The sequence below is a fragment of the Mangifera indica genome, chromosome 11, assembly GCF_011075055.1.
Source record: "Mangifera indica cultivar Alphonso chromosome 11, CATAS_Mindica_2.1, whole genome shotgun sequence".
NCBI classification, from domain to species: Eukaryota; Viridiplantae; Streptophyta; class Magnoliopsida; order Sapindales; family Anacardiaceae; genus Mangifera; species Mangifera indica.
Window position 1 is genome coordinate 428,495 of NC_058147.1, and position 26,058 is coordinate 454,552.

The 26,058-nt window shown below is 35.7% G+C and overlaps 6 protein-coding genes and 1 pseudogene across 6 annotated transcripts; 3 read left to right on the plus strand and 4 right to left on the minus strand.

The window, feature by feature from the left end:
- The first annotated feature begins 1,743 nt into the window (after positions 1-1,743).
- On the plus strand, positions 1,744-5,534 carry LOC123229957 (mechanosensitive ion channel protein 8-like). The gene is made up of 5 exons (XM_044656013.1): positions 1,744-3,305; positions 3,814-3,937; positions 4,363-4,656; positions 4,745-4,947; positions 5,043-5,534. The coding sequence occupies exons 1-5, from the start codon at positions 1,837-1,839 to the stop codon at positions 5,335-5,337; spliced, it is 2,385 nt and encodes a 794-aa protein (XP_044511948.1). The 5' UTR covers positions 1,744-1,836; the 3' UTR covers positions 5,338-5,534.
- Positions 5,535-6,052: 518 nt separating this feature from the next.
- On the plus strand, positions 6,053-7,669 carry LOC123228903 (glutathione S-transferase PARB-like). The gene is made up of 3 exons (XM_044654394.1): positions 6,053-6,318; positions 6,397-6,445; positions 7,073-7,669. The coding sequence occupies exons 1-3, from the start codon at positions 6,166-6,168 to the stop codon at positions 7,525-7,527; spliced, it is 657 nt and encodes a 218-aa protein (XP_044510329.1). The 5' UTR covers positions 6,053-6,165; the 3' UTR covers positions 7,528-7,669.
- An 871-nt stretch (positions 7,670-8,540) lies between these two features.
- LOC123229073 (high mobility group B protein 9) lies at positions 8,541-11,637 on the minus strand. The gene is made up of 6 exons (XM_044654649.1): positions 10,822-11,637; positions 10,601-10,679; positions 10,346-10,508; positions 10,169-10,267; positions 9,013-9,395; positions 8,541-8,843 (listed from the first exon to the last, which is right to left on the minus strand). The coding sequence occupies exons 1-6, from the start codon at positions 10,971-10,973 to the stop codon at positions 8,739-8,741; spliced, it is 981 nt and encodes a 326-aa protein (XP_044510584.1). The 5' UTR covers positions 10,974-11,637; the 3' UTR covers positions 8,541-8,738.
- A 1,709-nt stretch (positions 11,638-13,346) lies between these two features.
- On the plus strand, positions 13,347-16,016 carry LOC123228934 (pentatricopeptide repeat-containing protein At5g40410, mitochondrial). The gene has a single exon (XM_044654445.1). The coding sequence runs from the start codon at positions 13,734-13,736 to the stop codon at positions 15,540-15,542; it is 1,809 nt and encodes a 602-aa protein (XP_044510380.1). The 5' UTR covers positions 13,347-13,733; the 3' UTR covers positions 15,543-16,016.
- Positions 13,448-13,587, minus strand: LOC123230245 (annotated as a pseudogene).
- Positions 16,017-18,798: 2,782 nt separating the features above from the next.
- Positions 18,799-20,693, minus strand: LOC123229463 (F-box protein SKIP23-like). The gene has a single exon (XM_044655278.1). It carries the CDS (start codon positions 20,295-20,297, stop codon positions 19,107-19,109), a length of 1,191 nt encoding a protein of 396 aa, XP_044511213.1. The 5' UTR covers positions 20,298-20,693; the 3' UTR covers positions 18,799-19,106.
- A 756-nt stretch (positions 20,694-21,449) lies between these two features.
- Positions 21,450-23,468, minus strand: LOC123229462 (tRNA pseudouridine synthase A). The gene is made up of 2 exons (XM_044655277.1): positions 22,116-23,468; positions 21,450-22,024 (listed from the first exon to the last, which is right to left on the minus strand). Exons 1-2 carry the CDS (start codon positions 23,327-23,329, stop codon positions 21,628-21,630), a joined length of 1,611 nt encoding a protein of 536 aa, XP_044511212.1. The 5' UTR covers positions 23,330-23,468; the 3' UTR covers positions 21,450-21,627.
- Positions 23,469-26,058: the final 2,590 nt, after the last annotated feature.

Here is a 26,058-nt window from a genome sequence, read left to right on the forward strand (position 1 = left end):
TTAGCTAAATTGAGCTACAAGTCAATATGGTCTATTCGTTAAACTAAGTTTGAAACTTAACTCAGATCTGATTGGATCTCAAATGTTGATCTGACTAATTCGTTCAATTAGGATATTTTAAAACATTGGCATTTAATGGCTAAACTAAGTCCACTAACTAAACTAGGTGACCCTTGGGTTTAAGGTTTATATTAGACTGCTTCAATCGGTTGATCTGAGTTTAAAACATCAGTGTTTACAAGGAAAAAGAAGAATATAGATTAAAGGGAAAATTAAAGCTTGATGGGAGGGAGATGACAAACTTGATAATAAAGTTTCTAATATTGAGGAATATATGCAGACTTCTTGTCCAACCAAAATTAACAGAACAAATATAAAGAGAAATGATGAAGTGAAAGATTTCTGAAACCTGAAAATTCTCTCATTCAATTGAAAATATCAGTATCAAATTCTTGTTTTTATACCCATTTAATGGAGCAAATGAAAATGCTTGCCTTTAATGCTTATTAGCACTATCATTCTTTATTTAATCCTTCGTGTCCCAACTTGCCTAGATTTACAATATTAAAATAATATAATATATTAATCACATGTTGAGACATTAATATCCTATTTGCATTTAAGAATAGATATAAATTAAATTGAGTTCAAATATTAATTCGAGTTTTGTTCGAATAAAAAATAAGATGACTTAAGTTTAGTTTAAGTTTATTAAGTTAAAATTAAGAGTAATTTGAGTTTAATTTAGTTCTTAAGTTTAAAATTTGTAGTTTGAATTTATGATTTACGTTTACGAATTATCGACAATATGACAACATTATATCAAATAATGAGCAAAGATGTCATTTTTTTCCAAAAAAAATAAAATAATATTATTTTGATAATTGTTTGATATAATTTGAATTGAATTATGAAACAAACTTGAATTAAATTGAGTTATCACCTGATTCACGAGTCAAACCAAATCAAATTTCTTTTAATTAAAAATTAGTTTTATTTAAAAAATAAATCAATCCCCTTAATTCAAATTCGATTTAAGTTTAATTCGAATAAATTCAAATTAAATTGAAGGGGCTAAATTTGCTTTTGGAACCGAGGAAATTTGCTAGTGCACGGGGTATAACTTTCAAAATAACGTGCACCTAGCATAGAAACGGGAACATTTACTTTGCTAAAGCATGAAGCAAAAGTTAGTGCAATTGATTCACACTGGCTTCAGCATCAGTTCTCTCCACTAATGCATCCATCCACAGTACTTCAGATGCCCAACTGGTCAAAGTCATCACTAGTGTTATTCGACTTAGATAGACAGAATCGAATTGAGCAATGCAATTAAATTAAATTAAATTAAATATATTACTTGTTCAATATTAAAAAAATACTAAAAAAGTATCATAATTTTTTTATTAAATGAAATTTTTTGGTCAATTGAATAAACTGGTTTTTTATTCTATTAGATTTTATTATAAAATTATCTAATTTTTCAGTATTTTCTTATTAAACCGTCTGAACAAATTTAATAAATAAAATCGTTTGTATTGTTTTATTTTATTTTAAAACCAAAAAGATCAGCTTAGTTAATAATAAGACATAATAAAAGTTGAGTAAAATCAATGAGAATTTATAAAAGTTTAATAGTTGCAATATAAAAATTTCAAAGTGAAGAACTTTTCGTGATAACTAGTTGCTCAGTATGCTTTTATGATATCCCTTATATTTGTCACCATGATTTAATTTTTGAACTTTGTGAAATATTTTAGGTTCCCTTGCAAACCTTGAGGTGAAAAAGAGCTATAAATGGGTAGCTGTTCTCTAAGTAACATCTAAATTATTTTAATGGAACGCCCTCTGTTAAGTTCCTGGAAAGAAAAACGTCCACAAGGCCTGGAACAAGAGCAACAACCTCCCTTGTTTCACCACAAAAACTTTCACATGGCCCAGTCTCTTGATTCCGGAGACAAAGCAGACGTAGTTGTCGAGATTGAGAATGAGAACGATACGGGAAAAGAAATTGACAATGCTTCAAAACCCAGCTCTGAAGCTCCAAGAATTAGCTGGCCTCCAGGTCCGGTCAATAAATCCAGAGTTTCATTTGAACAAGTATTTACGGAAGCTGTTCGGCAGAGAAGAAAGGACTTGCCTTTGCAACCCAATGAAACAAGTCAACAGTCTTCAGGTTCGCGTGTACCAGATGTGTTGATGGGAAGTCCAAATATATCTCGAAAAAACACATGGAGATTTTTGGTGGACAAGACAAACTCTAGATTATCAGACCCACCCGAGGAAGAATATGATACGTCTGGAAAAGTTGACGAACATGAAGATGATATTGAAGACATTCCAGAAGACTTAAAAAAACTGAAGTTTAATGCATTGAGCATCCTTCAATGGGTAAGTCTTTTTTTTATTATAGGGGCCTTAATCTGTAACCTTTCGGTTCCTGTTATAAAAAGGCAAAAACTGTGCGATCTTCCGTTATGGAAATGGGAGATTCTTCTTTTGGCTGTAATCTGTGGACGTTTAGTCTCTGGTTGGGGAATTCGAGTTGTTGTGATCTTTCTTGAACGTAATTTTCTTTGGCGAAAACGTGTTCTGTATTTTGTTTATGGGCTTAGAACGGCCGTGCAGAATTGTCTCTGGCTGGGACTAGTTTTGTTTGTATGGAACTGTATCTTTGATCGCAAGGTGGGGCAAGAGACGAAAAGCAAGATCTTGCCTTACGTGAGTAAAATTCTGGTATGTTTCTTGGTGGGTACCTTGATATGGCTCTTAAAAACCTTGCTTGTTAAGGTTCTGGCTTCATCGTTCCATGTGAATACCTTCTTCGAACGAATCCAGGAAGCTTTGTTTAGTCAGTACGTGATAGAAACGCTCTCTGGTCCACCATTGCATAAGAGACATATCACACAAGAAGGAACGGCCGTTCCGGAGATTCAACAAGTTCAAAACGCTGGTGCCAGTATGCCTGGTGACCTCGGCACAACTCTGCTTCCAAGGATTGGAATTGGGAAACCAGAAAGATGCCGCTCGATTGGAAAAAAGCCAAGATTTTCTAAGACAAATTCGAAAAAACAAGATCATGAGATCCCAATTGATCACCTGCATAAGATGAACCAGAAGAACATATCTGCTTGGAACATGAAGAGGATGATAAATATCATCAGCCATGGAGCCTTGTCAACACTGGATGAGCAGATACTGAATTCTGATATGGAGGATGACTCTTTAATGGAAATAAAAAATGAATTTCAGGCTAAAGAGGCAGCTAAGAAGATATTTCAGAACGTGGCTAAGCCAGGGAACCCGTTAGTATTATCAATTTTCTCTCAGTTTTAATTTAGTCATGAGAATCTTCATATATTTTATGTCTTGAGAAAGAAATTAGACATCGAAATCACTTACTTACTTAGAACAAGACATATTTTACATGGTTTAGCTAATAGGTTTTCTTATTAATTTTTAGGATTATGAATTTTAAGATAAATAGTCACATATTTATATAAGAATTTAGAAACAATTAAATCACTCCTTAAATTTAGGTCAGGTTGCCTTTCCCCAAAACCCTTGCAAAGGGCAGTGTCAGCTGACTGGGCAACAAGATCCTTATTAAAGGGCTTCGCCCCTTTATCCCCTAATTGTGGGGTTAAGCCTCGCAATGATTTTGATTAACCTTGTGAAAATATCTTTAGATATAATCGGACTCCAAACTCCGACAAAAGAAAACTATCAGAGCTGTAAAAAATATATGTACATGCACTTCGCAATATTTAGATCATTTCTGATACTAATTGTTTGTTAACCTCACTGTCTTAGATGGATAGACTTGAACGACTTGATGTGCTTCATGGAAGAAGAGGAAGCTAAAAAGACAAAGAGTCTCCTTGGAACCCCCTGTGAAAATGAGAGAATCAGCAAAGAGTCTCTTAACAGCTGGCTGGTAATTAGAATCTAAGACTTGCTTATCCTCTTTTCAACATTTCCTGGATTTCGAAGAAGAATCTTGTTTCAGTTTATACTTTTTTTGTGTTCTTCGAGATTCTTCCAAACTTCGGAGGATTCTCAAATGTGATTTTAAAGGAGCCTTACCTCCCCTTATCCTTTTTCTCCTTTTGTTTTTGGACTTTGCCGCCTCTCTTTTTAGACTTGGAATCAAAGAAAGTCAAGCTTAGTTCGAATTGATGTTTAGTTTGATTCGAGTGGAATTCAAATTAAAATTTCAGTTGGAAAGCTCAGCTAGAGTTATTTCCTCCCCAAAAAATACTGCGGAGCTCTCTTGCTCTCCTGAGGAAAATGACTTTGTTTTATATTCTTACTCAACTCTATTCCTGAATCAACAACTTTTCGCCCTTGTTTCTGCTCCAGGTTAATGCATTCAAAGAACGCAAAGCACTTGCATTGTCTCTCAACGACACAAAAACAGCCGTGGACGAACTCCATAACATGTTGAACATAATTGTAGCTCTCATAATTTTCGTAATCTGGCTCGTTATACTTGGAATTCCCATCGCTCATTTCCTCGTCTTCATAAGCTCCCAAGTTCTCCTGGTGGCGTTCGTCTTTGGGAACACCTGCAAGACAGTTTTCGAAGCAATCATTTTCTTATTCATAATGCATCCATACGACGTCGGTGATAGATGTGAAGTGGATGGAGTCCATGTAAATGAACTTTCAAATTTCTGTACATATTTGACATCTCCTTTCAGAAAATATTCTGGATTCTAACTTGTGTTTCCTTGTGGCTCAGATGACAGTGGAAGAGATGAATATATTAACAACTGTGTTTCTCAGGTACGACAACCAGAAGATCAAGTACCCCAACAGTGTTTTAGCCAAGAAGCCAATTGGTAACTTTTATCGCAGTCCAGATATGTATGAGATTATTGAATTCTGTGTCCACATCTCGACTCCGTTGGAGAAAATTTCCACCCTGAAAGAAAGAGCAATAAGGTAGATGCTTCCCATTTCAATGTGGGAAATAGTGGTTTGGCTTTCATTTTAACGAGACTAGCGGATTGCTATAAATCTTTTTATCTTCTGTGCAGACACGTAGAAAGCAACAGGGATCATTGGCACCCAGCTCCAATGATGGTGGTGACGGAGGTTGAAGACATGAACAAAGTGAAGATATCAATGTGGCTGCAACACAGACTCAACTTTCAGCAGGCGGGCCCGAGAGCGATAAGGAGAGCACAGCTGATTGAAGAAATGATCAGAGCCTTCAAAGATCTTGGCATTGAATATCGTATGTTGCCACTCGATGTGAACGTCCGCAATATGCCAACTTTGGCATCGAACAGGCTCCCTTCAAATTGGACTGCTTGTGCCAATGGTATCTAAATCTTTTACCCAGGCGGAATGGAGGCTGCCAACCGTTGAACTCTGGCCTCGAAATAAACAGTAGACTTGATGAAAGTGATCATATATGTAGTAAAGATATTACATATCTATGATCTCAAACAGCAGAAAATAAAACTGAAAAATAAATTTCAATCGTCAAAATGTTATATAAATTTGAAGATTGACGCAAGCTCCAATCATTTATTAAAATGAATTCAATTCTTTGATTGAAGAATTGAACTTAGTTGGTTAGATTTAAATTGAGTATTGCATTAGTAGTATTTAGATTTTTGAGTATGGATAGATCTAATCCGAATTAAATTGACTCAAATAATCCATCTTAAAATATAATTCTAACTTGACTATAAATAAATTCATTTATCTCTTTAATAATATTGTTTATTATATTGATAATATAGTTCTCTCAACGAATAGTCCTCTGATGATATTGTAACTATTTCAAATGAATTTAAATTCAAATTGAATATTATAAATTTAAATTGAGTTCAACCCATCCTCAAACCCAACTTGGTTCTTCGTGGATCCACCCCTTTTGTTAAAGCATGTCCAAGTCTGCGGATCAAAACTGGATGGATAATAAAAGCCCATATCAACTTGGGCTAACCAGTATTGGTGAGGTTGAAGCCCGAAGCCTGAAGCCCCTGGTTATTTTGGTCCCAATAGTTAGGTTCACTTTAACACTTCTGTGTGGCTGTAACCGAACAGCTTTAAGCAAGGGATAAAGGATCATGTGGTAGGACAACTGGAAGCCATAGAAAAAGAAAGAAGCAGGACTCTCTAACAAAACCATCACAATTTCTAAATCTAATGGCGACTCCTGTAAAAGTATACGGCCCGCCACTTTCCACTGCCGTGTCTAGAGTCTTGGCCTGTCTCCTCGAGAAAGATGTCGAGTTTCAGCTCATTCCAATTAACATGGCCAAAGGCGAACACAAGAAGGCCGATTTTATCAAGATTCAGGTACGTACTACCTCAAACGATTTTTTTTTTTTATTTTGAAATGCAGTATTTTTGCTTCTCATATTTGGAATGTAACAGCCCTTTGGCCAAGTACCAGCTTTTCAAGATGAGAACATCTCACTCTTTGGTAACTTTCATCCTTTTTTATTTATTTCGGTTTTATCAGATTCCTTGTTCTCCTTAATTTCGTTTTGGTATTCATGATTTATGTTGTTGATGTCAAAATGCTACGTCAAACAATGTCTTGTGTCAATATAAACTGATTATTGTCACGGTTTTGTTATGAAAGAAAGTTAAAGGCAAAAGGGCAACATAGACAAGAACCTATCTTGTCATCTTAGGTGATATGTTATATGTATATCAATACAATATCAACAATGATACCTTATGTGTGCGCATGGGTTGAATTGATAGAAAAAAATGAGTTGAGAGATTTAGGTCAATATAAATGTATTGTCTCATTTTCCTTGCAGTCTTAAAGACAAATCCAAACCAAGAGTTTGAGTCAATATAAACTCATTATCTTCCTTTTTCTCTCTCGGAAAGGTCAAAACTATAATACCGTATTACTTATATTGATCAAGACAACATCAATAGAGACAATGTATTGACGGGTTGTATTGATACTAAAATTTTCACTTTAAAGATCAAAGGTTTTGCATCAATATAAACTACATTTTAAGTATAAAATTGTGATCCTCTCAATTTTAAATAACCCACTATGTGTGTAATTGTGTTCACTTGAATGATTCAGAGTCTCGAGCCATATGTCGTTACATATGCGAGAAGTACAAAGAAACGGGCAACAAGGGATTGTACGGGGCAAACCCTTTGGCAAAAGCATCCATAGATCAATGGTTGGAAGCTGAAGGGCAAAGCTTTCAGCCTCCTAGCGCTGCACTAGTGTTTCAACTAGCATTTGCGCCTCGAATGAAGGTCAAGCAAGATGAGGGTTTGATCAGACAAAGCGAAGGGAAGTTGGCTAGTGTTCTCGATGTTTATGAAAAGAGGCTGGGGGAGTGTCAATTCCTGGCGGGGGATGAATTCTCTTTGGCTGATCTTTCTCACTTGCCCAATACGCATTATTTGGTGAATGCAACTGACAGAGGAGAGCTCTTCACTAGTAGGAAGAACGTGGGGAGATGGTGGGGTGAGATTTCCAGCAGAGAATCCTGGAAGAAGGTGGTTGAAATGCAGAAGAGTGGCTGAATTTGGTCGCTGTGGATGGTTGATGAGCTTTATTTTGTATATTTATTTATTGTAATTTGTTTTGTTTAAGTTCTGGCTACAATAGGAGGGTCTCTTCTCTTATGTTATGGATTTTCAATAGATCAATAATTTCATTGGATTATGCTTTCTTGCTGAAAATGAACTAACCAATTAGGCAGCTCTCTGTGAGTTGTTCTAGTCAAGATGGAAAATTTTGTGCATCCGCCTTGTTGAATGATTAAAAGGATGAATTATAGAGCCCAAAAAGCCAGCTCAGAAGTTCCTACGTGAGAGATTCAAAACCATAACTTTGTGACGTGGAATCCAAATCCTATGTCCATACTTGCACAAGTCCGTACCGTACTTCCCGAGATATAGAATGTCTGGTTCAATGTGATAATCCCTTTCTTCTTGACCGACCAAAAAGAGAGATTCTTTCAGACTTGGTTGGCACGGTAAATTACATGGTTATCTCAGGGACAGATTATAAATTATTTGATGAACTCTTTCATAAAATATTGAAGTTCAAAGTTTAAACCTCCATCAGAAATTTCGAGTGGCAGAAAGGACTGCTCCGCATCTTAACCTTCCATTATAATTGATTTCTCTGTTTCCCAAGTAGGACTCTTGAAATTTAGCCGTAAATGGCAGCCGAAATGTTATCCATTGAAACGAGACCAAGTATGATGACTGATCGCTATGTGATTTTATTATTTCGCCAATGATCAAGATAGAAAATAACCACTTAGACTCCTAGGTGGCCTCATTAATCTCAAAGGCCTATTTCACCAAGGGACTAGGGTTAATGTTTAATTGAGCTTGACGAGTTGGCAACACCACCACATTGAAACCCTTTTTTGTTCAACAATTCTATTCCTTCAACCGTTCTTACCATTTAATTTTACCGAGCTTAAACTGACTGTTCCGAACCTTATTTAGGCATTTCTTTGCTCAAGAACATCCTGATTTCAACTTTGTTAAACAGACTAATCAGGTGTCTTCATCAAAGCCATCAAGGTAGAAGACTAACTTCAATATAATTACGATTTCAAGTAAAGAGTCCATAGAACATCCTGGTAAACTGCTTTCAGCTGAATGCATGTATGTATGGGATCTCAAGTCCTAACAACAGTTTATATTTGCATATGGATTCCTAAAACACTAGAGATAACACCAAATTCTCTGGCTATGATCTTCGCCACCTCTACTGATCACTGTGTCTGTTCCACACTCTGCCTGAGCTTCAGTCTTTCCTTGTACTCTTTTAATTCTCTGTTGTATCTTTCCTTGTCTTTCAATCCGATGTTCTGGTAAACCTACGCAAACAATTAAATTTATGTCAAATGATGATACTATCCAGAGACGTTCCATGACATCATGATGAAGATTGCTTCAGAAAGTGCCCCGTGTGTGGAAAAAACAAAGCAATCAACCAAAAGAACAATGCAAATGAAAAGAAACAACTTGTCCATCAATTGCTGTTACCTTCCTCTCTTCCGCACTGAGATTGTTCCAGGACTGGCCAATCATTTTTGTGAACTCCCGTTCTCTATTAGGGTAGAGGGATTTGAGCTTGTAATGTTTTTCAGCAAAGAAGAAGTTATAACCACTTCTGTTGGGTTTCGGGTAGCTGGGGTCTCCCCTTCTTCTGCTTCTCCTCCGACGACCAGATTGGCGAGATTTTCTGTTGCCTAGATAAGGTACTATAGCACCTTCGTTATTAGATTGGGGAACTGAAGTGGAAGGACCTGGCTGTTCCGGATGATATAGTACACCAGTAAGAGTCTCTGAACCCAATTTCACAGACACCAAATATCCACAATCAAATTTTCCATCAATTGTTCCAATAGCCGAAAAACAAGGAGGGCCTGCACAGAAGACTGTGTTATGATAATACAATTCAGTTAAACAACACCACTTCACTCTATAAATACAGTGCAAGAATTTATAAACGTCCAGACATTGATCTACAGCAATGAATGTGGGATTTTCTTGGTAGATTGAATTTAAAAACTGCCAAGATAAAAGAAAAAGGCCTCATAGTCTTTGATAGAGTTATCAACAATACTGTGACAGAGTTCATTGTATTAATGACTTAGGGTGAGTCAGTTTTTTTTTGGTATGGTTACCCTGGAAACCCCTGCGGTAAACCCTGGAGGCCCGCAGCCACCTAAACCTGTAACTATGAACCAGACAAATTAAATCAAGGATAAACTTTATCGTGGTACATCACATTGGGGCACTCAAACTCTAGACGTTTACAAATGACTCTTTGCCCTTCAACACTCAGGCCAACTCTTGGGATCAAGTACACATAGTCTTAGCTGTTTAGGTGTTATACAAGTTTAAATCATCAACAACACAATAGTAGATCTCTTATGCAAAACAAGCATACAGAAATTACATCAACAATAAAACAAGATCCACATACCTATAACTAAAGATAAGTGAAGGGGGACCCCAATGGAAAGGGAAAATAAAAGACACATAAATCAACATGCACAACATATATAACTGAAACTGAACTGGCATTAAGGTCAAAATTTTAATATACAGTAAATAAATCAAAGCATTTTTCTGGTGGGAAATTGCCATTTATACTCCCTCTTATCATCTTCTTTCGCGGACTACACAAACTTACCATCAATCTGTAAATCCGGGTAATCATTAACGGTTTTGGGGGAATATTCCACTAGAGCCAAATCAGGTCTGGAAGGGCTGGTGGTGACAGCAAAAGCAGCTGCAAAGTGATAAAAATTAGACCCAGAAACAAACCAAATTAAAATCATAAAAAGCAAACAGAGATCTGATTAATTGCCTGAGGGAATACTCAGAGGACCCTGCATCTTAAAGAAGTGAACTTGTTCATAGTGGTAAAGAAGACTGAAGTAGTGCTTTCTTAATACAAATGAAGCACTTGTTGTAGTAGGAGAGAACATAAATACGGCACCTACTTCCCTCCATTTCTTCTCTGTAACTACCTGTTGTACAGCATTTTATTTGCATATATATACAGTAAAAATACGCTTGAAAGTTTATATTTTGAATAAGTACAGGGATTGACGAGCGAAACCTTTTCATAGCCACCCCTCTTAGTAACTTCCACATACAGAATATGCAAATCCAGCTCTTTCCTCCCAATCACAGGAATCCTTCAACCATGCAAAGGTCAGAAGATTCAAATTTCAGACACACTGGCTAAAAAAACCCAGCTTTAAAATGATATTATAACTCCCACGAACGTTACATCCTGAGCAGTTTAAAAAATTATGTTGAAGTTGAGAGAAGGCTTACATGAACTTGGTGCCCATTAGAAAATGGAAGCGCCTGAGACTGTCCCAGAAAACTGTAGAATCCTGAGCAAGAATCTCGTGGGTAGCGAGTGGAGCAGGATATTGCTTGTTTTCCACGGCACTCCGGGCATTGACTTGAGCCGGTGACAACATTGTATTCCCGGCGACTTCGCCGGAAAAAGTGAGTAAAAGACAAAGAACAAGTGGGAAGAGAAAAACGAGTGATAAAATAATAACGATTTGAAGATGATAAAGATTGTAATTAAAGAGAAATAAGTCAGCTTGGGAGGTGGTGACGGTTATACAAAATTGGCCTTTTCTTCTTCTGTCATTTTGAATGGCCAAGCCCAAGCCAAACTCCCCAGTGCTTAGTTGTTGATGCTAATTTAATTTTCACAGACTATGTTCATTATTACACACAACCCCCCTGACCCTGAGCCCTATCTTTCCCTCTCTCTCTCTCTCTCTCGTGTCATTCGAAGCCTGAGATATTTGCAGAGCCATATATAAGCTGCTTGCTTTGTTTTTGCATTGCTTCTTCTTTTTCCCTTCCTCTGCAACCTCTCAGTCTCTCTCCAAACGTTGGCATGCACTTGTGTACTTGTTCTGAAACATATCTTGTCGTACACCTGTTGTAAGATCTCTTCGAAACCCTTATGGGGGATTGGTCATTTGGTCTATTGGGTACTCGAGTAAGCCTCGTCTTGTTCGGTTATTAGGATAGGCATCTATCTATCATTCTATCTCAGCTGGTCAAAATGGTTCTGTCTCTCTGGTTCATCTTTAAATCTGTTGAAAGTTTTTAAGCATGTCTCAGCCTTTCATATCTGAGCTTGACTGGGTGGTATAAGAAAATTATAAATTATTTTACGGCAGGGTATAATATAAAATATATAAATATACATATAAATAGGGAAAAAGTTTATTATATTGCTTAATGGAAGCCCATGATACTATATTACTATGTTAAGGTCTTCAGGATTTAATGACTTCAACAAACTAAATTCAATGCTTATGCATGGCGATTGGCCGGCTCCACTTTTACATTGGGTGCCAGCTTCTGTGTTTTAAATCACTAATTTCACTTTGAAAAATTAGTTAAACAATTTTTTATTCTTGGACATTGTTGGCTTAATCACTATTTACCACCCAAAGTTTGAGGAAATCACAATTTTTCATCTTTCTTTTATTTTTTTCTTTTTTTAATTTTTTTTAGCCGCCAAAAGAGTTGCTAGTTTTAGAAGCAACAATTTCTAAATTTGAGAGGTGTGCATAACATCTTAGAAAGTTAGATAAGGTGATGATTGCTCCTGTTTGGAGCTTGCATAGGTGACATTGAGATGATCCGTCAAGTTAGTGATAGAGACGTCAAGTGAAAAATTCACACGACGCAAATTCAACATTCCAAAATCCTTACCTTCATCTTCTCTCAATCTCATCAAGACCAAACATCTTCACATTCTAGTGGTTTTTTTTTTAAACAAATGTGTATATTAAAAAAAGAAAACTTTATCCAAATAAGAAGACTCAAAAATAACCTAAATTCGCCTTATCGTAAGCAAAAAAAAAAAGTCAAATAAACAAAAGTCAGGATAACTTATACCAAAGAACACAACTAATAACAACAAAGAAAAAGATCAACTCTCATTTTTAAAACTTATTTAAGATCATATGAAAGGCTCAAGAGAAGAAGAAAAATAGAATTTAGAATTCCTATCTTTACAATCAAAGGAATAACTCCAATTTGTAAGACTAGGCTATACAAAAAGATACTGAAGAAACTACACAAAATATAGTAAAGTACAAAAATTCTGACTATCTAAAGTGCTAGTATCAATGCGAGACTTCCTTAAAAACTAAGATTCATATTTTAGCGTTGTTCTCTTGTTTTCGTGCCTTTGGTGGCATTGTTCTCCAACTTCGGATTGCTCTGGTGGCTTTCCCGCACTATCACTATTTTTCTAATTTTTGTGTGGTTTTATGCCATTTTTAGTGCACATTATTCTTTTATTTTCAGAATTGTTCTTTCTATATTCAACAAAATTATGTGTGTATATATATATATATATATATATATATATACACATAATTTTGTTGAATATAGAAAGAACAATTCTGAAAATAAAAGAATAATGTGCACTAATATATATATATATATATACACAAATAAATATATTATCAAATAATTAAATATTTATTTATATATTAAAAACATTTGCACATAAATATATTATCTTTTATATATAAAAAATATATAAGCATCTCATTCATTCACTTATATTACCTTGTTTTCAATTCAATTTTATTTTTGAATTAGTACATCATTCTCCTTTTTTCAAGATTATTTCTTATTTTATATTTACCTTTAGTTCAAAATAATAATTTTCACTAATTTTATTAAAAAAATAAAGACTTTTTAAGTAAAATAGTCTATTTTTCACAATTTATACTTCATGAAGCTTTAGGCCGAATGATTTATATTTTAAGAAATGGTCAGAACAACAATACGCATTTACGACTTCAGAATCGTAGGGCTTTACACAACAATACGCATTTACGACTTCAGAATCGTAGGGCTTTACACAACAATACACATTTACGACTTCAGAATTGTAGGGCTTTACCCCAGAGGGCCCCCTTCCAAAAATTCTCAAAGGCCAGGGCCAAACCCAGGCCAATGAGGGGGTTTGGAAATAGTTTTCAACCAGCAATTGACGCGCCTCGGTTAGAACCTCACTAGCTACGTCATTGCCCCAAGCGCAAAAATGCTCTTCAAACCCTAATCTGCCTCTTTATAGACAAGTCAATCACAGCACAGTAACTTATACCTGAACAATGTGGGACTAGAAAGAATCATTTATCTTCCATTTTATACTATCGGCTCCATTGACCTAAGAAGTTGGATTATGGGAAATGATCAAGGTAACTTCTTGTTCATCGCTCAAGTTCAGATTCATAATTCGCAATGTCCAGATTCACACTTACTCAAAATTGGATTCACTTGTATCTACTTTTATTGCTGCTATAAAATCTTGCTCTTCGGTCTTTTCTAGCCGTGCAATTCATGCCCAGATAATCAAATCTTTAAATTATAGAGAAGGGTTCATCGGTGATCAGCTGGTGTCATGTTTTGTGAAACTGGGTTGTGAAGAAGAAGCAGAGAAGCTGTTTGATGAAATGCCGGATAAAGATTTGGTCTCCTGGAATTCTTTGATTTCAGGTTATTCACGAAATGGGCATGTTTTTAGATGCTTGATTGCATTTAATAGGATGAAATTTGAACAGGTTATGTGTAATGATGTCACGCTTTTATCTGTAATATCAGCTTGTACTGATATGAGAGCTCTGGATGAAGGTAAATTCATTCATGGGATTGCGCTGAAATTGGGTTTACTGTGTGAACCAAAAGTTGTAAATGCGCTTATTAACTTGTACGGAAGGTGTGGATATGTAAGTGAGGCTTGTGGATTGTTTGAGGCAATGCGAGGGCAAAGCTTAGTGTCTTGGAATTCAATGATTGGTATTCATACTCAGAATGGATTTGTGAAAGAAGGGATGAGACTTTTCAATCTAATGAGAAGGGCTGAAATTAAGCCCGATCAGGCCACCATGGTGACATTACTTAAAGGTTGTGAAGATTTAGGTATAGGGAAATTAGCTGATACAATTCATGGTTTGATGTTGAGATGTGGTTTAGTTGCAAGTGTAACGATTGCAACTGCCCTGTTAAGTTTGTATTCAAAGTTAGGGAGATTGTTTGCCTCGCAAGAGGTTTTTGGGGAAATGATCAATCCAGATAGAGTTGCTTGGACTGCTATGCTTGCAGCCTATGCTGTGCACGGTCGTGGAAGAGAAGCTGTTGAGCTCTTTGAGCTGATGGTGAAGAAAGATATGGTGCCCGACAATGTTACCTTCACTCATTTGTTAAGTGGTTGTGCTCATTCAGGTCTTGTCAATGAGGGGAAGAATTATTTTAGGGTTATGTCTGAAGTGTATGGGATAGAACCCAGGTTGGATCACTATTCATGCATGGTTGATCTTCTAGGTCGCTCTGGGCTTTTAAGTGAAGCTAATGATCTGATTAAACACATGCCAATGGAGCCAAATTCTGGTGTTTGGGGGGCACTTCTTGGTGCTTGCAGGGTTTATGGTAATATTGAACTTGGAAAGGAAGCTGCAGATCGATTATTTGCTTTAGATCCATCAGATTCTAGAAACTATATTATGCTGTCAAATATTTATTCTGCAGCTGGTTTGTGGAAGGAAGCTTCAAAAGTCAGGGCTCTAATGAAGAAGAGAGGTCTCATCAGGAACCCTGGTTGTAGTTTTATCGAACATGATAATGACATTCATCATTTTGCGGTGGGTGATCAATCTCATGTACAGTCAGAAAAAATCTATAAGAAGTTGGAGGAACTGATTATGAAGATTCGGGCAGCTGGTTTTGCTTCAAAAACAGAATATGTCCTACATGATGTTGAGGAGGAAGTGAAAGAGGATATGATCAATAAACACAGTGAAAAGTTAGCCATTGCATTTGGCCTTTTAGTTACTGAGATTAGCATGCCATTAATTATCACAAAAAACTTGCGAATATGTGGTGATTGTCACAGCATGGCCAAATTTGTATCCTTGATCGAGAAGCGAACTATCATAATCAGAGACTCAAAGCGGTTTCACCATTTTGCCAATGGTTTATGTTCTTGTGGAGATTACTGGTGACCCTCCTCATCATATCCTAGAGGGGGATGAAATTCATAGCTTAATTGTCATCTTGGCTGTTGATATAAGCATAAAGAGATGACCCCAGACATAACCCTTGATTTCTAGGAGGAAACATAAAATGATCAGAGTTGGGACTTTGAAACCAATGTCCAGCTCTCTCCTGCAACTCTTCAACTCAGTCTAAAAACCAAGACAGGCTGAATTTTGTTCTAAAGGGAGACCCCACTTTGGGCTGATGCAGAAGGTCCAGTCGATAAACCGATGAAAGCGTCGGTTTATTCTCATTGATGGATGTCAATGGCAATCCGATGCAAATTCTTAATTGAGCCCAATTGGCCTTCTTGTTCGCGGTTCTGCCCTCCAAGAGAAATGCATCATGAGTCAGACGTGATATAGTTTATGGCCTTTTATATTTTATCTGAGGCACATTGTGTCTTTTGCTGCACGCAAATCAAACCTTTCTTTCTCTTCCATGCTTGCAGATCCTCAATAGTTTGATTACAATTTGTTTCATTTTTTTATTGCAATCCAATTGCCCTTGAGACTATGCTTCTAGATGGGGTTGGATTATAACGTATCTGTCCGAGCTCAAATAAATTCGAGAGAAATAGGTGTATATTCGAGTCAAAGTTAAACATAGACATGATCAAATTTAAAAACAAAAACTCGAACTGGTAATGAGATCGATGAAAAAACTATCAAAATGCATTAGTAAAAAAAATGAAGGATTTTCAAAAATGAAGAATTAAAAAAGTTATTGACAAAGAAAAAATTATCGAAAAAGAAAAAAATTATTTGAAAATGTTGGAGATTCAAGCAAAAAGAAAAGAAAAGGAATTCAACATCTAATGAATAGAATATAAAAGAGTGGTATATAAATATGTAAATTGGAGTTTAACACAAATCAATTGGTTTTGTGTAATATGAGTTTTAATCTTTACACTTGTAAGTTCAATATATATTTTCGATATGGTATCAGAGCACAAGTTAAACGGCGGGTTAACAGCCTAAGTGTTCTTGGATACAAATGATAATACACCCAGCCAAAAATCGGTTAAGCCGAAAGGTTAGCTTTAACAGCTTAGGTGTTTATACTTAAGCGGGGAGTCGCACATCTAATTAATATAATATAAGAGAGTGGTATATAAGTATATAAATTGGACCTTAACACAAACTAATTGGTTTTGTGTAATATAAGTTTTAATCTTCACACTTATAAGTCTAATATATAGAAAAAATAAATTTGTTAAAGACTTTATAGTGAATCTTTGGATTTAATGTGATCTATTAAATTCGATTTGATTTAACTCAAACTTGAAATAAAACTATATTAGTTTGAGTTTAACTTGTGTGAGCTAAACACCAGACTGAAAGTGAGTCAATTTAGTTATAATCTACTCCTAAACCTAAAGATTAGGTTTATTTTTATAAATAAGTTAAGTTTGAATCACTCCAAATATTTGAATTTAAATTGATTTTAATCAAAACTAAATTGAAGTTGATTTCAGAGTGAATTTGACTCCTTAAAATTTGAATTGATATCAAGTTGGGTTTTGTATTAAAACCAATCCAGTCGGACTTCCGATGGGAGGTCAAATGTTTGTGAAGTTAAAATAGCCCAGGCTAGCCTTATCCTATCCTCTTGACGGAGCCCTAACATTAATTGAAAATCGAGGTGCATTTCTGATAACACTTAACTTCACTAATTAGATTGATCATATTACAATTGTATATTAACGAAAATGATATTGTTTAAACCATTGTTGAATATTATTCCAATCAAGTTAATTTGATTTAGATTCAATTTAGTTAAAAACGATTTTTTAATTATATCAACGCTAAATAACATAATATGGCATTTAAATTACACATTTCAACTTCAAGTTATAATAGAGACACTAGAATTAGATTCGAACCAAGTTAAGTTTGAGTACAACACGATTTACACGAAACCAATCTTGAACTTGACTTGTTTCAAAACAGTTGAGCTCAAGTTCGAGCTTAAATCAAGCTTTTAGCTTAACTCATTATTAAAACGATGTCATTTTAATGTATATTAGTCAAAACAATATCGTTTTATATCAAAATTTTTAAGTTCGTGAACTTAACAAGTTGAATACCCAAAGCTCGTGCTCAAAAATATTGAACTTTCAGGCTTTAACTCGAGTTCATTTGAGTTCAAATAAACTCAATTTGAATCCAACCATAAGAGACACAATTACTGTAGATTAACTTCTCTTCGTCTACAGTAACCCTCTCTGACCAAGACCAAGAGCATCTTTTAGACAAGCTCGAAGTCTTCAAGATCCAAGGCAAAGATAAATGCGCCAGTAATGTTAGTAGATGAACTTGCTGATGGCAGGTTGCATGGGAAAGTAAAATATACGAACAGGGTGGAGTTTCTATGGGAGCACGTAAGGAGGAACGAGATTGAGATGCCAGAGTTTGTGTATGAAGATGATGAGAAGCTCCTTCAGCAGACTCCAGTTTCCATGGTAAAAAGAATGAACAAGTTTTCCGGGAATTTAGAATTTCTGTCCCGTTGTACAAAGAGTGTTGTGTTGCCAAATGGAAGCGTGGAACAAGGAAGAGTTGAAAAGTTGTATAAATTGAGCAACTGTGCTGAAAAAAAAAAAAGGAACTTACACCAATAGTCAAGAAAAAGACAACCTTGCAGCTAATGCTCATTGCTCAAAGCAAGGATGGGAAGCCATTCCATGAGAACTTTAATTAAAAAATTTTACATGCATATACAGAGGACAGAAAACATGTTCTGACATTTTAAAGGTACCAAAAGGATATAAATTCATCAATAATTGGGGACCAATTCTTTGAGATTAAACCCTCTGAATTTGTATCTTGAGACACGCATCTTGAGATACCAAAAATTCTTGCCTGATTAACTTGTCAAAGTGTGATATTATAATATCTAAAGCTGGATGCTGCAAGGGTCAACGCAAGATGGACAAACTTGACATTTGAATTTGATTCAAACAACTTGATTTTGGGTTCAGTCCAAATTAGTTTGATCTCAAATATTCACATTAACTCGAATTTGGCTTGTTCAATCTGAGTACGAACAGTGTGGCTGAAATCCAGCTCTAATAACATTACCATCATCTAGTTTTGCATCAAATAACCGACCTAAAAGCTAATATGCGATAATCTTACAATTTCTTCTACAGGTTATATCAGATCACGATCTTTACAGACAAAGAAAGGTAAAAATGTCAAAGTTTACTTAGAAACCTAATGAAAGAGGAACTTTAACGAATGTATGATATTGTGCTCAGAGGTGTCTTAACACCAAGATTACAGTCTGCACGGTATTATTGCATATACAACAATTATATATACATGAAGCATATCAACAGAGTTTTAATTTCAACAACATACACCCTTTACAGTATGTCCACAACTAATCAAAACATAACAAACTTTCCATATCAGGGAAACTAGTTGTGTGTGTGCATCTGGAAATACTACAAACCAATCAACATGTTTGAATCTACATTCAAGCCATCAGCATAGATAGATATTTGAACTTACATTCAAGCCCAATCAGCAAGGATTGGGTGTAACCCAAAGTGGTGGAGGCCATTGTAACTGGTAATGCAAATTCCTTGGATAACTGGGTAATGGCTCAATGCTTCCATCCTGTAACTTGAAAATTCCCAAATCATTTTCTCCATAAACGTCATCATAGTTGGTCTCCGAGTAATCATCAGTGTAATATATGCAATCTCCAACGCATCCCGAAAAATCAGATGCTGACAAAGCCAAAGAAGAATTTTCTCCTATAAACAACACCTTATCACCCAAGCTTCTCACTATTTCCCACTGTGGTCCACTCCAATTTACCCTAAAAACCTCAAACTTTATTGTTCTATAGATAAAATGTGGATGATAAGGCTCTAAATCAAACTCAAGACCTAAATATCTTGTAACTAAGAACAATTCATCTTCTGAACTAACCAAATACTGCAAATCACCACCAATTTGCCTTGGCATCTGAATAACTGACACCCTTGATACCTCACCACTAACATCACAGACTGCCATTGATCCGCCCTTACCAACTGCATAAAACAATCCTTTTTTATATATCACATCTTCAGAATAAGACTGTGCGCCTTCAATTATAGTCCAACACTGGCCTCCATTTTTACAATAAGCCAAATCACCCGTTTGATTGAGAATAGCAACAGCAATAAAATTAGAATCTTTGGCTGGACTCGAAGACAGAACGACTTTCTTGATGAAAACGTCCCGCATTTGTCTCAAATTAAGATTGTAACGGTTACCCAGAGAAGACGAAAGTGTGTATTCTCTGCCGATATCAGAATAACTAAAACCAACCACGTTGGGAAAAGTAACCAAAGGTGGGAGATGAATTTTGACACGTGTCAGGGGATTGAGCAGAAGAACGGTTGGGGTTTCGTCGAGGATAATCAGCCAGCCGTGAGACGAGCCGCAGTGGCGCTTGCGGTGAGAGGCTTCTGGAAGGTTGAGGAAGTGGAGCTTGTAGGTAGAAAGATTGAAGAAGGCGCGACGGGATTGGTGGGGCTGTGATTGAGGAAGCATGAGCCAAGGGAGCTGAGGAGGGAGGTGATTAGGGGTTTTTGGAATAGAAGATCGCCAATTGCGACAGACAGATCGGAAGTAGATGAAATCGGTGAAGACTGTGAGCTTTTTGGAGATGGCTTCCACCAGTTCTGGTGGCAATTGGGTCCAATCCACCTCCATCTTCATCGACTTTTGCGATCAATAAGAAGCCTCAAGCCCAATTTTTATGGCTGATTCTGACTGCAATAATTGGAAGAGAGGGAAGGAAAATCCGAGAGGAATGTTGAAGTCAAGCAGTGATTCACGTGGAAGTCAGGACGGGCTGACGTGGACGGTTAGGATTCGAAACGGAACTGCCTATGGGCTTCTGAACACATGCATTAGTTTTTCAGACCACGTGATTAAAGACACGAGCGAACGGAGGGTTTTCTAGAGTTGAATGGATCGTTTTCTAGCCCGATAGGGGTGGATTCATATCGCCAATCCCATTCAAAGTTCAATTCAATCTTGATTTGAATATAAAATAACTTACATCAGATAAAACTCAGTTTGATTCAATCATCAATGAAAGAAATTATTAAAAAAGAACAAGAATCATAAAACAGATTAGGAAAAATCCTTGAATAAGTCATCCAAAAAAAAAAAAAAGAGAGAGAGAGAATCATAAAAATTGTAAAAGAAAATTTGTCAAAAAATATAAAAATATAAAAAGGAGATACCGTCTTCTTATTCCTTGAGCTCCATTGCATCAGGTTATTGCCAAGAAATATGCAGTAGTCTGTTGTTGATCTTCTGTCCTCCATATTCCCAACCCAATTAGCATGGAAGTATGCTTCCAATCAAGAAAACTGTCGATGAGCTAATTCACCGGTGTGATGACGTTGACACGACAAAAGGGTCAAACCGAACTTAATTAAAAAGTTCTCTTCTGAATATCAATCCAAATTCTGGGTAGTTTAGATTAAATCCATACCTAGTCTTCCCTTTTTTATCTTTCTTGACAAGATTTCATCTTAGGCCTTAAGATTGTCGGCGGCAACAACGAAGGCTTCAACTTCTTCCAGAGTGATTACAGTGATAACATACATTATAGGTCTCTCGTTTATCAACCCTGAAAAATCTAAATTTTTCAATATAGTCCATCGAAGAGTCCTTTCATACCAATTCATAAGTGCCCAATTTGCTTCAAATTTTGATATTTCAATTGGGAAAAAAATCTTAAATGTTCACCTTGAAACAAAATCAATGTAACAAGAAGGCGGCATGCTTTCACTAGGTCTTTCATTAAGATTATGAACATGTTTATATCACGGATCAAAATTGTAACACTGTCTGAAGTTATCGGTAAATAGCGACTTCTATGCATCAAATTATAAATAAAATCTAACATTTTCTCACAAGAAGATGGTAAACAAGAGTTTTTATAAAGTAACTAAGTTCGTTAATAACCAAAACAAAAACATACCCACTGGAGCAATAATGTCAAATATCAAAGGGCATTTGCTGGAGAATCAATTCATTCAGCCACCTCCTTCACTTCAGAATCGATCACAATGGTTTCTTCATTGCTATTTCTCTTGTCAATGGTGTCTTCACTATTATTTTTCTGGTCATTGGGCACTTCATTATTGTTTTTCTGGTCAATGGTGTCTTCATTCTTGACAAAACGTAAATCAGGATAATTTCGGTAATTCAGAGAATGCAACCACAAAGCAACAACTCCTTCCTTTTGTTCAGTAGAAGCGATATGAGAGTATATGTGCTTCATCTTGAAATCTTCTGCCTCCTCTTGATAGTCTTTCATTGACAGCTCTTCATGACTGTCTTTCCACTTTTGGTTGTATGATGCAAAAAGGCACTCGTCCAAGTATAATCCAACCTCAGGAGCAGTTGGTACATTAATGTTAACATCCCTAGAACATTTTAGGATACAGATTACTGAGACTTCAGGAAGCAACTTGATTTCAACACAAAACATGATTGAACAAAATAATGAATACTTACTTCTGTAATGCAGTTTCTATTAGTGATTCTGAAGCACAGTTCCTCATTATTGCAACAGCAAGCCCAATCATCTTCCGAATCTGATGAAGCATGAAACTCTGCCCCACAACCTCACACTTAACAAAATCCATTCCTTGGACATTAACAATGGTGTTTGCATTAAAGGAAACTATGTATCGATGAGCAGCAGGGTCTTCGGCTTTTGTTCTGGTGGTGAAGTTATGAAAGTTGTGAGATCCTACATAATGCTTCAAGATTCTATTGAACCTCTCCTTTTCCTTCGCACTATAACAAAATCCACTATCCCTAAAACGGTTCCCCTCTCCATTAACTTGCCTCTCGGAACCATCCCATGATCCCACATTCAAATCAGTACTCTCATTTTGAACAGAACCTTCAGTATCACCTGTTCCATTGTCCACACAATTCTGAGTTTCCATCTCAGATTTAGTATTTCTATTTAACCCCTCTGTAGATTCAACTTTCGTATCATCTTCAGAATTTAAATTATCAACTTCATTATTCGTTGGCATGCCCAACTGATAAGTACGCCTACCCATAAGACCCGCTACCTTGCGACCTCTCTCTGAACATTCGAAACACTTAAAAAGCTCATTGCCAGATCCTAAACTAGCTAAAACACTTTCTCTATCTCTATGCGCAGAAGGGTCAAGAGCAAAAACAGGAATAAGATAAACATACCTCCTCCGATCACAAAACTTTTTCGCATTGTACGATGCCGTTACACGCTTGTACCCAAAAATTCGAATTTGAGCCGGAAGATTTGAATTTAACCTTCCAACGAGACCAGGTGGGTCGATGTAAAATCGGCCCGATACGACCTGACCCACGGCGCTGACGCCCTTATCGGTCCGGGCCGAGCGGGCCCAGTCGTATCTCTTGGGATTTCCACGATCCTGTTCAGGGACAGCACCAGAGCGGAAAAGAGCTTCTTCGAGGTCCCCTTCGATGGTTTTGGCACCTGGGTTTTTTTGCATGCCTTGATAGCCGACGCCACAGTATGCGAAGAATATAGCAATTTTACGACGCTTGAATTGTTGTTTTCTGGGGGTGCTGGTAGTGGTGTGTTCGTCATCGTCAGAGGTCGCCGTGGTGGACATTTTCAGCCTTTTAGGGTCTGGTTCTTGTTGATGGAGCGGCGGAGGCGGGGGTAGTGATGGCGATTTCGCGGAGGTGATATCTTGGTTTTCCATGCTCAATCAGTTGAGAGAGAGATTAGTAAAATGTTTGAGATATCCATTATCAAGTTGCTAGTTACTTCGCTACAGTCCATCCATCCCCTGACAAAACCCTAGAGTAGGGAGAGGGAAAAGACCAAAACGACATCCCGTTTGTGTGCAGGGAGATATTATTATTATTATTATTATTTAATTTGGAAACCATTAGCAGGCTGCAGTACAATTTTTCTTTTTTATTTTTCTAATAATTGAAAAAGTACCATTTCGACTTAATGGGATTTGAAGTGATCATATCAAATTATTATTGAATAAAAATAAAAATAAACCTTCTTAAATTATTCATAAAAATTAAGATGGTATCAACTGATTTGATAATATGAGTATTTATTTTTTTATTTTAAACACGTTCAATTATATAATTAAATATTAAATTATATTAATAAGTTAATAAAATTTATTTGTATATATAGAAAAATTAATTAAAATAGACAGCAAATTTATCGTCTAAACTTTTTTCGGTAAGATTTATTAACTTTTATCTTTTTATGTAGATGTTATTTTTTATTCTAAAAACATCTTTTATCCAATTTTTTTTTTCATTTACAATAGTTTTCACAGATTAAACTCAAAGTATACAAATTAAGCTTAATTTTTCTTTAATGAATTAAAACATATTAAAATTTGATATAATAATTAATACTTATATATCTTTATACATTTACAAAATAATAGACGTAACTAACACAAGATATGTGGGTTGTGCCAAGTGAGAAAGAATACGCGTCTCTTCAAAACAGTGCGAAAATGAGTAAAAGAGTGAGCGTTTTCTCAAAACGATACATTTTTTTGAGCAAGTGCGAAAGTGTAAAGGGTGCGTAAAAAGATGCGGCAATACTGAAGGGGTGCATGAAAGGGTGCGGGTGTATGAAATGATGCGAGTGTGACACTTTTGAAAGGGTGCGTGAAAAGGTGCGACAACGCTGAAGGGTGCGACAACATTAAAGGGGTATGTGGAAGGGTGCAACACTTTTGAAAAGATGCAACAACACTAAAGGGGTATGTGAAAGGGTGCGACAATGTTGAAAAGGTGCGTGAATGAGTGCGGGTCCGTGGAAGGATGCGACACTTTTGAACAAGTAAATAATTGTTTTATAAATATTGCAATAAATACTTTTATCTACCCACATCTAAATATTAATAAAATAAATGAATTCTCTTCTAGTTTAATGAATTAATTTTCAAATTTTTTAATAAAAGTGTTTTCATTACAACAGATGTATCACCGATTTAAATTGTTCACGCCCTTGGAGAGAAAAATGATGCACCATGCAAGCACCCTTGGAGAGAATGACACACCCTTTTACGATTTTTCACAGGTTATAACGCAGGCTTTCAAAGTGGTGCACCCTTTCACGTACCCCTTCAGCGTTGTTGCACCCTTTCATGCACTCCTTCAGTGTTGTCGCACCTTTTATGCACCTCTTCAGAGATTCACGCACCCTTTTACACTTTCGCATCAACTCAAAAAAACGCACTATTTTGAAAAAATGCCCACCCTTTCACTCATTTTCACAACGTTTCGAAGAGATGTGCACCATTTCTCACCCTGCACAACCCACACATCCTGTGTTAGTTATGTCTATCATTTTATAAATGTATAAAGATATATAAGTATCAATTATTACACATCTTGTGTTAGTTATGTCTATCATTTTGTAAATGTATAAAGATATATAAGTATCAATTATTATATTAAAAATTAATCTGTTTTTATTCATTACAGAAAAATTAAACTTAATCAGTATACTCTAAGTTTAATCTGTGAAAACTGTTGTAAATGCAAAGAAATAGGATGAACAGTATTTTTGAAATAAAAAATACAATTTGCTTAAAAAGGTAAAAGTTAAGAAATCTTGTCAAAAAATATTTAGACAGCAAATTCGCTATCTATTTTAATTAATTTTCCATATATATATAATATTACTCAATTATCAATTAATAAAATCTCAAATTCAATGGTTGACCTAAAAACTATTATATCGAATAAATCAAGAATTTGCACATTAAGTAATAAAAATGCACCAAATTATTATGATTAAATAGCTTTAAAATTGATAGTAGATAAGAACACATCAAATTTTTAGGATGATATGCTCATATTTGGCCAATGGCCAAAGATTCAAGATAGTGAATCTATTAAAAATAACAACGTTCTCTAATAGAGGTTGAAATGCTGAGAATGAGATAAAAGAAGAAAGTCACTAGAGGAGGAGACAAAATCAACAAAGAAAGATGAGACAATAAGTGATTATGACAAGAGAATGAGTAGTTGTTGATATAATTTTCAAACAAGAAGACACAATCACTATCAAAGTCTTAAATGAAATGAATAATGATAAAAATCTTGAAAATATGACTAAATAGATGAGTAAGTTTAAAAGTAAAGAGATAAAGTTGTTATTAAGTGAGATAAATTAAGCTAAAACAATATTTTCAAACGTTAAATTACACCATTTTAAATGTGACTTAATATTAATCACATTTGATATCAATATTTTGGTCATATAAAATCATGATAAATTTTCAAATTGGCAAAAAAAAAAGGTACTTTGTTTATATTTTAGAAATGTAAATGATATTCTCTCTCTCTCTCTCTCTCTCTCTCTCTCCCTCTCTCTCTCTCTCTCTCTCTCTCTATATATATATATATATATATATATATATAATTACGGCAATCATTCTCT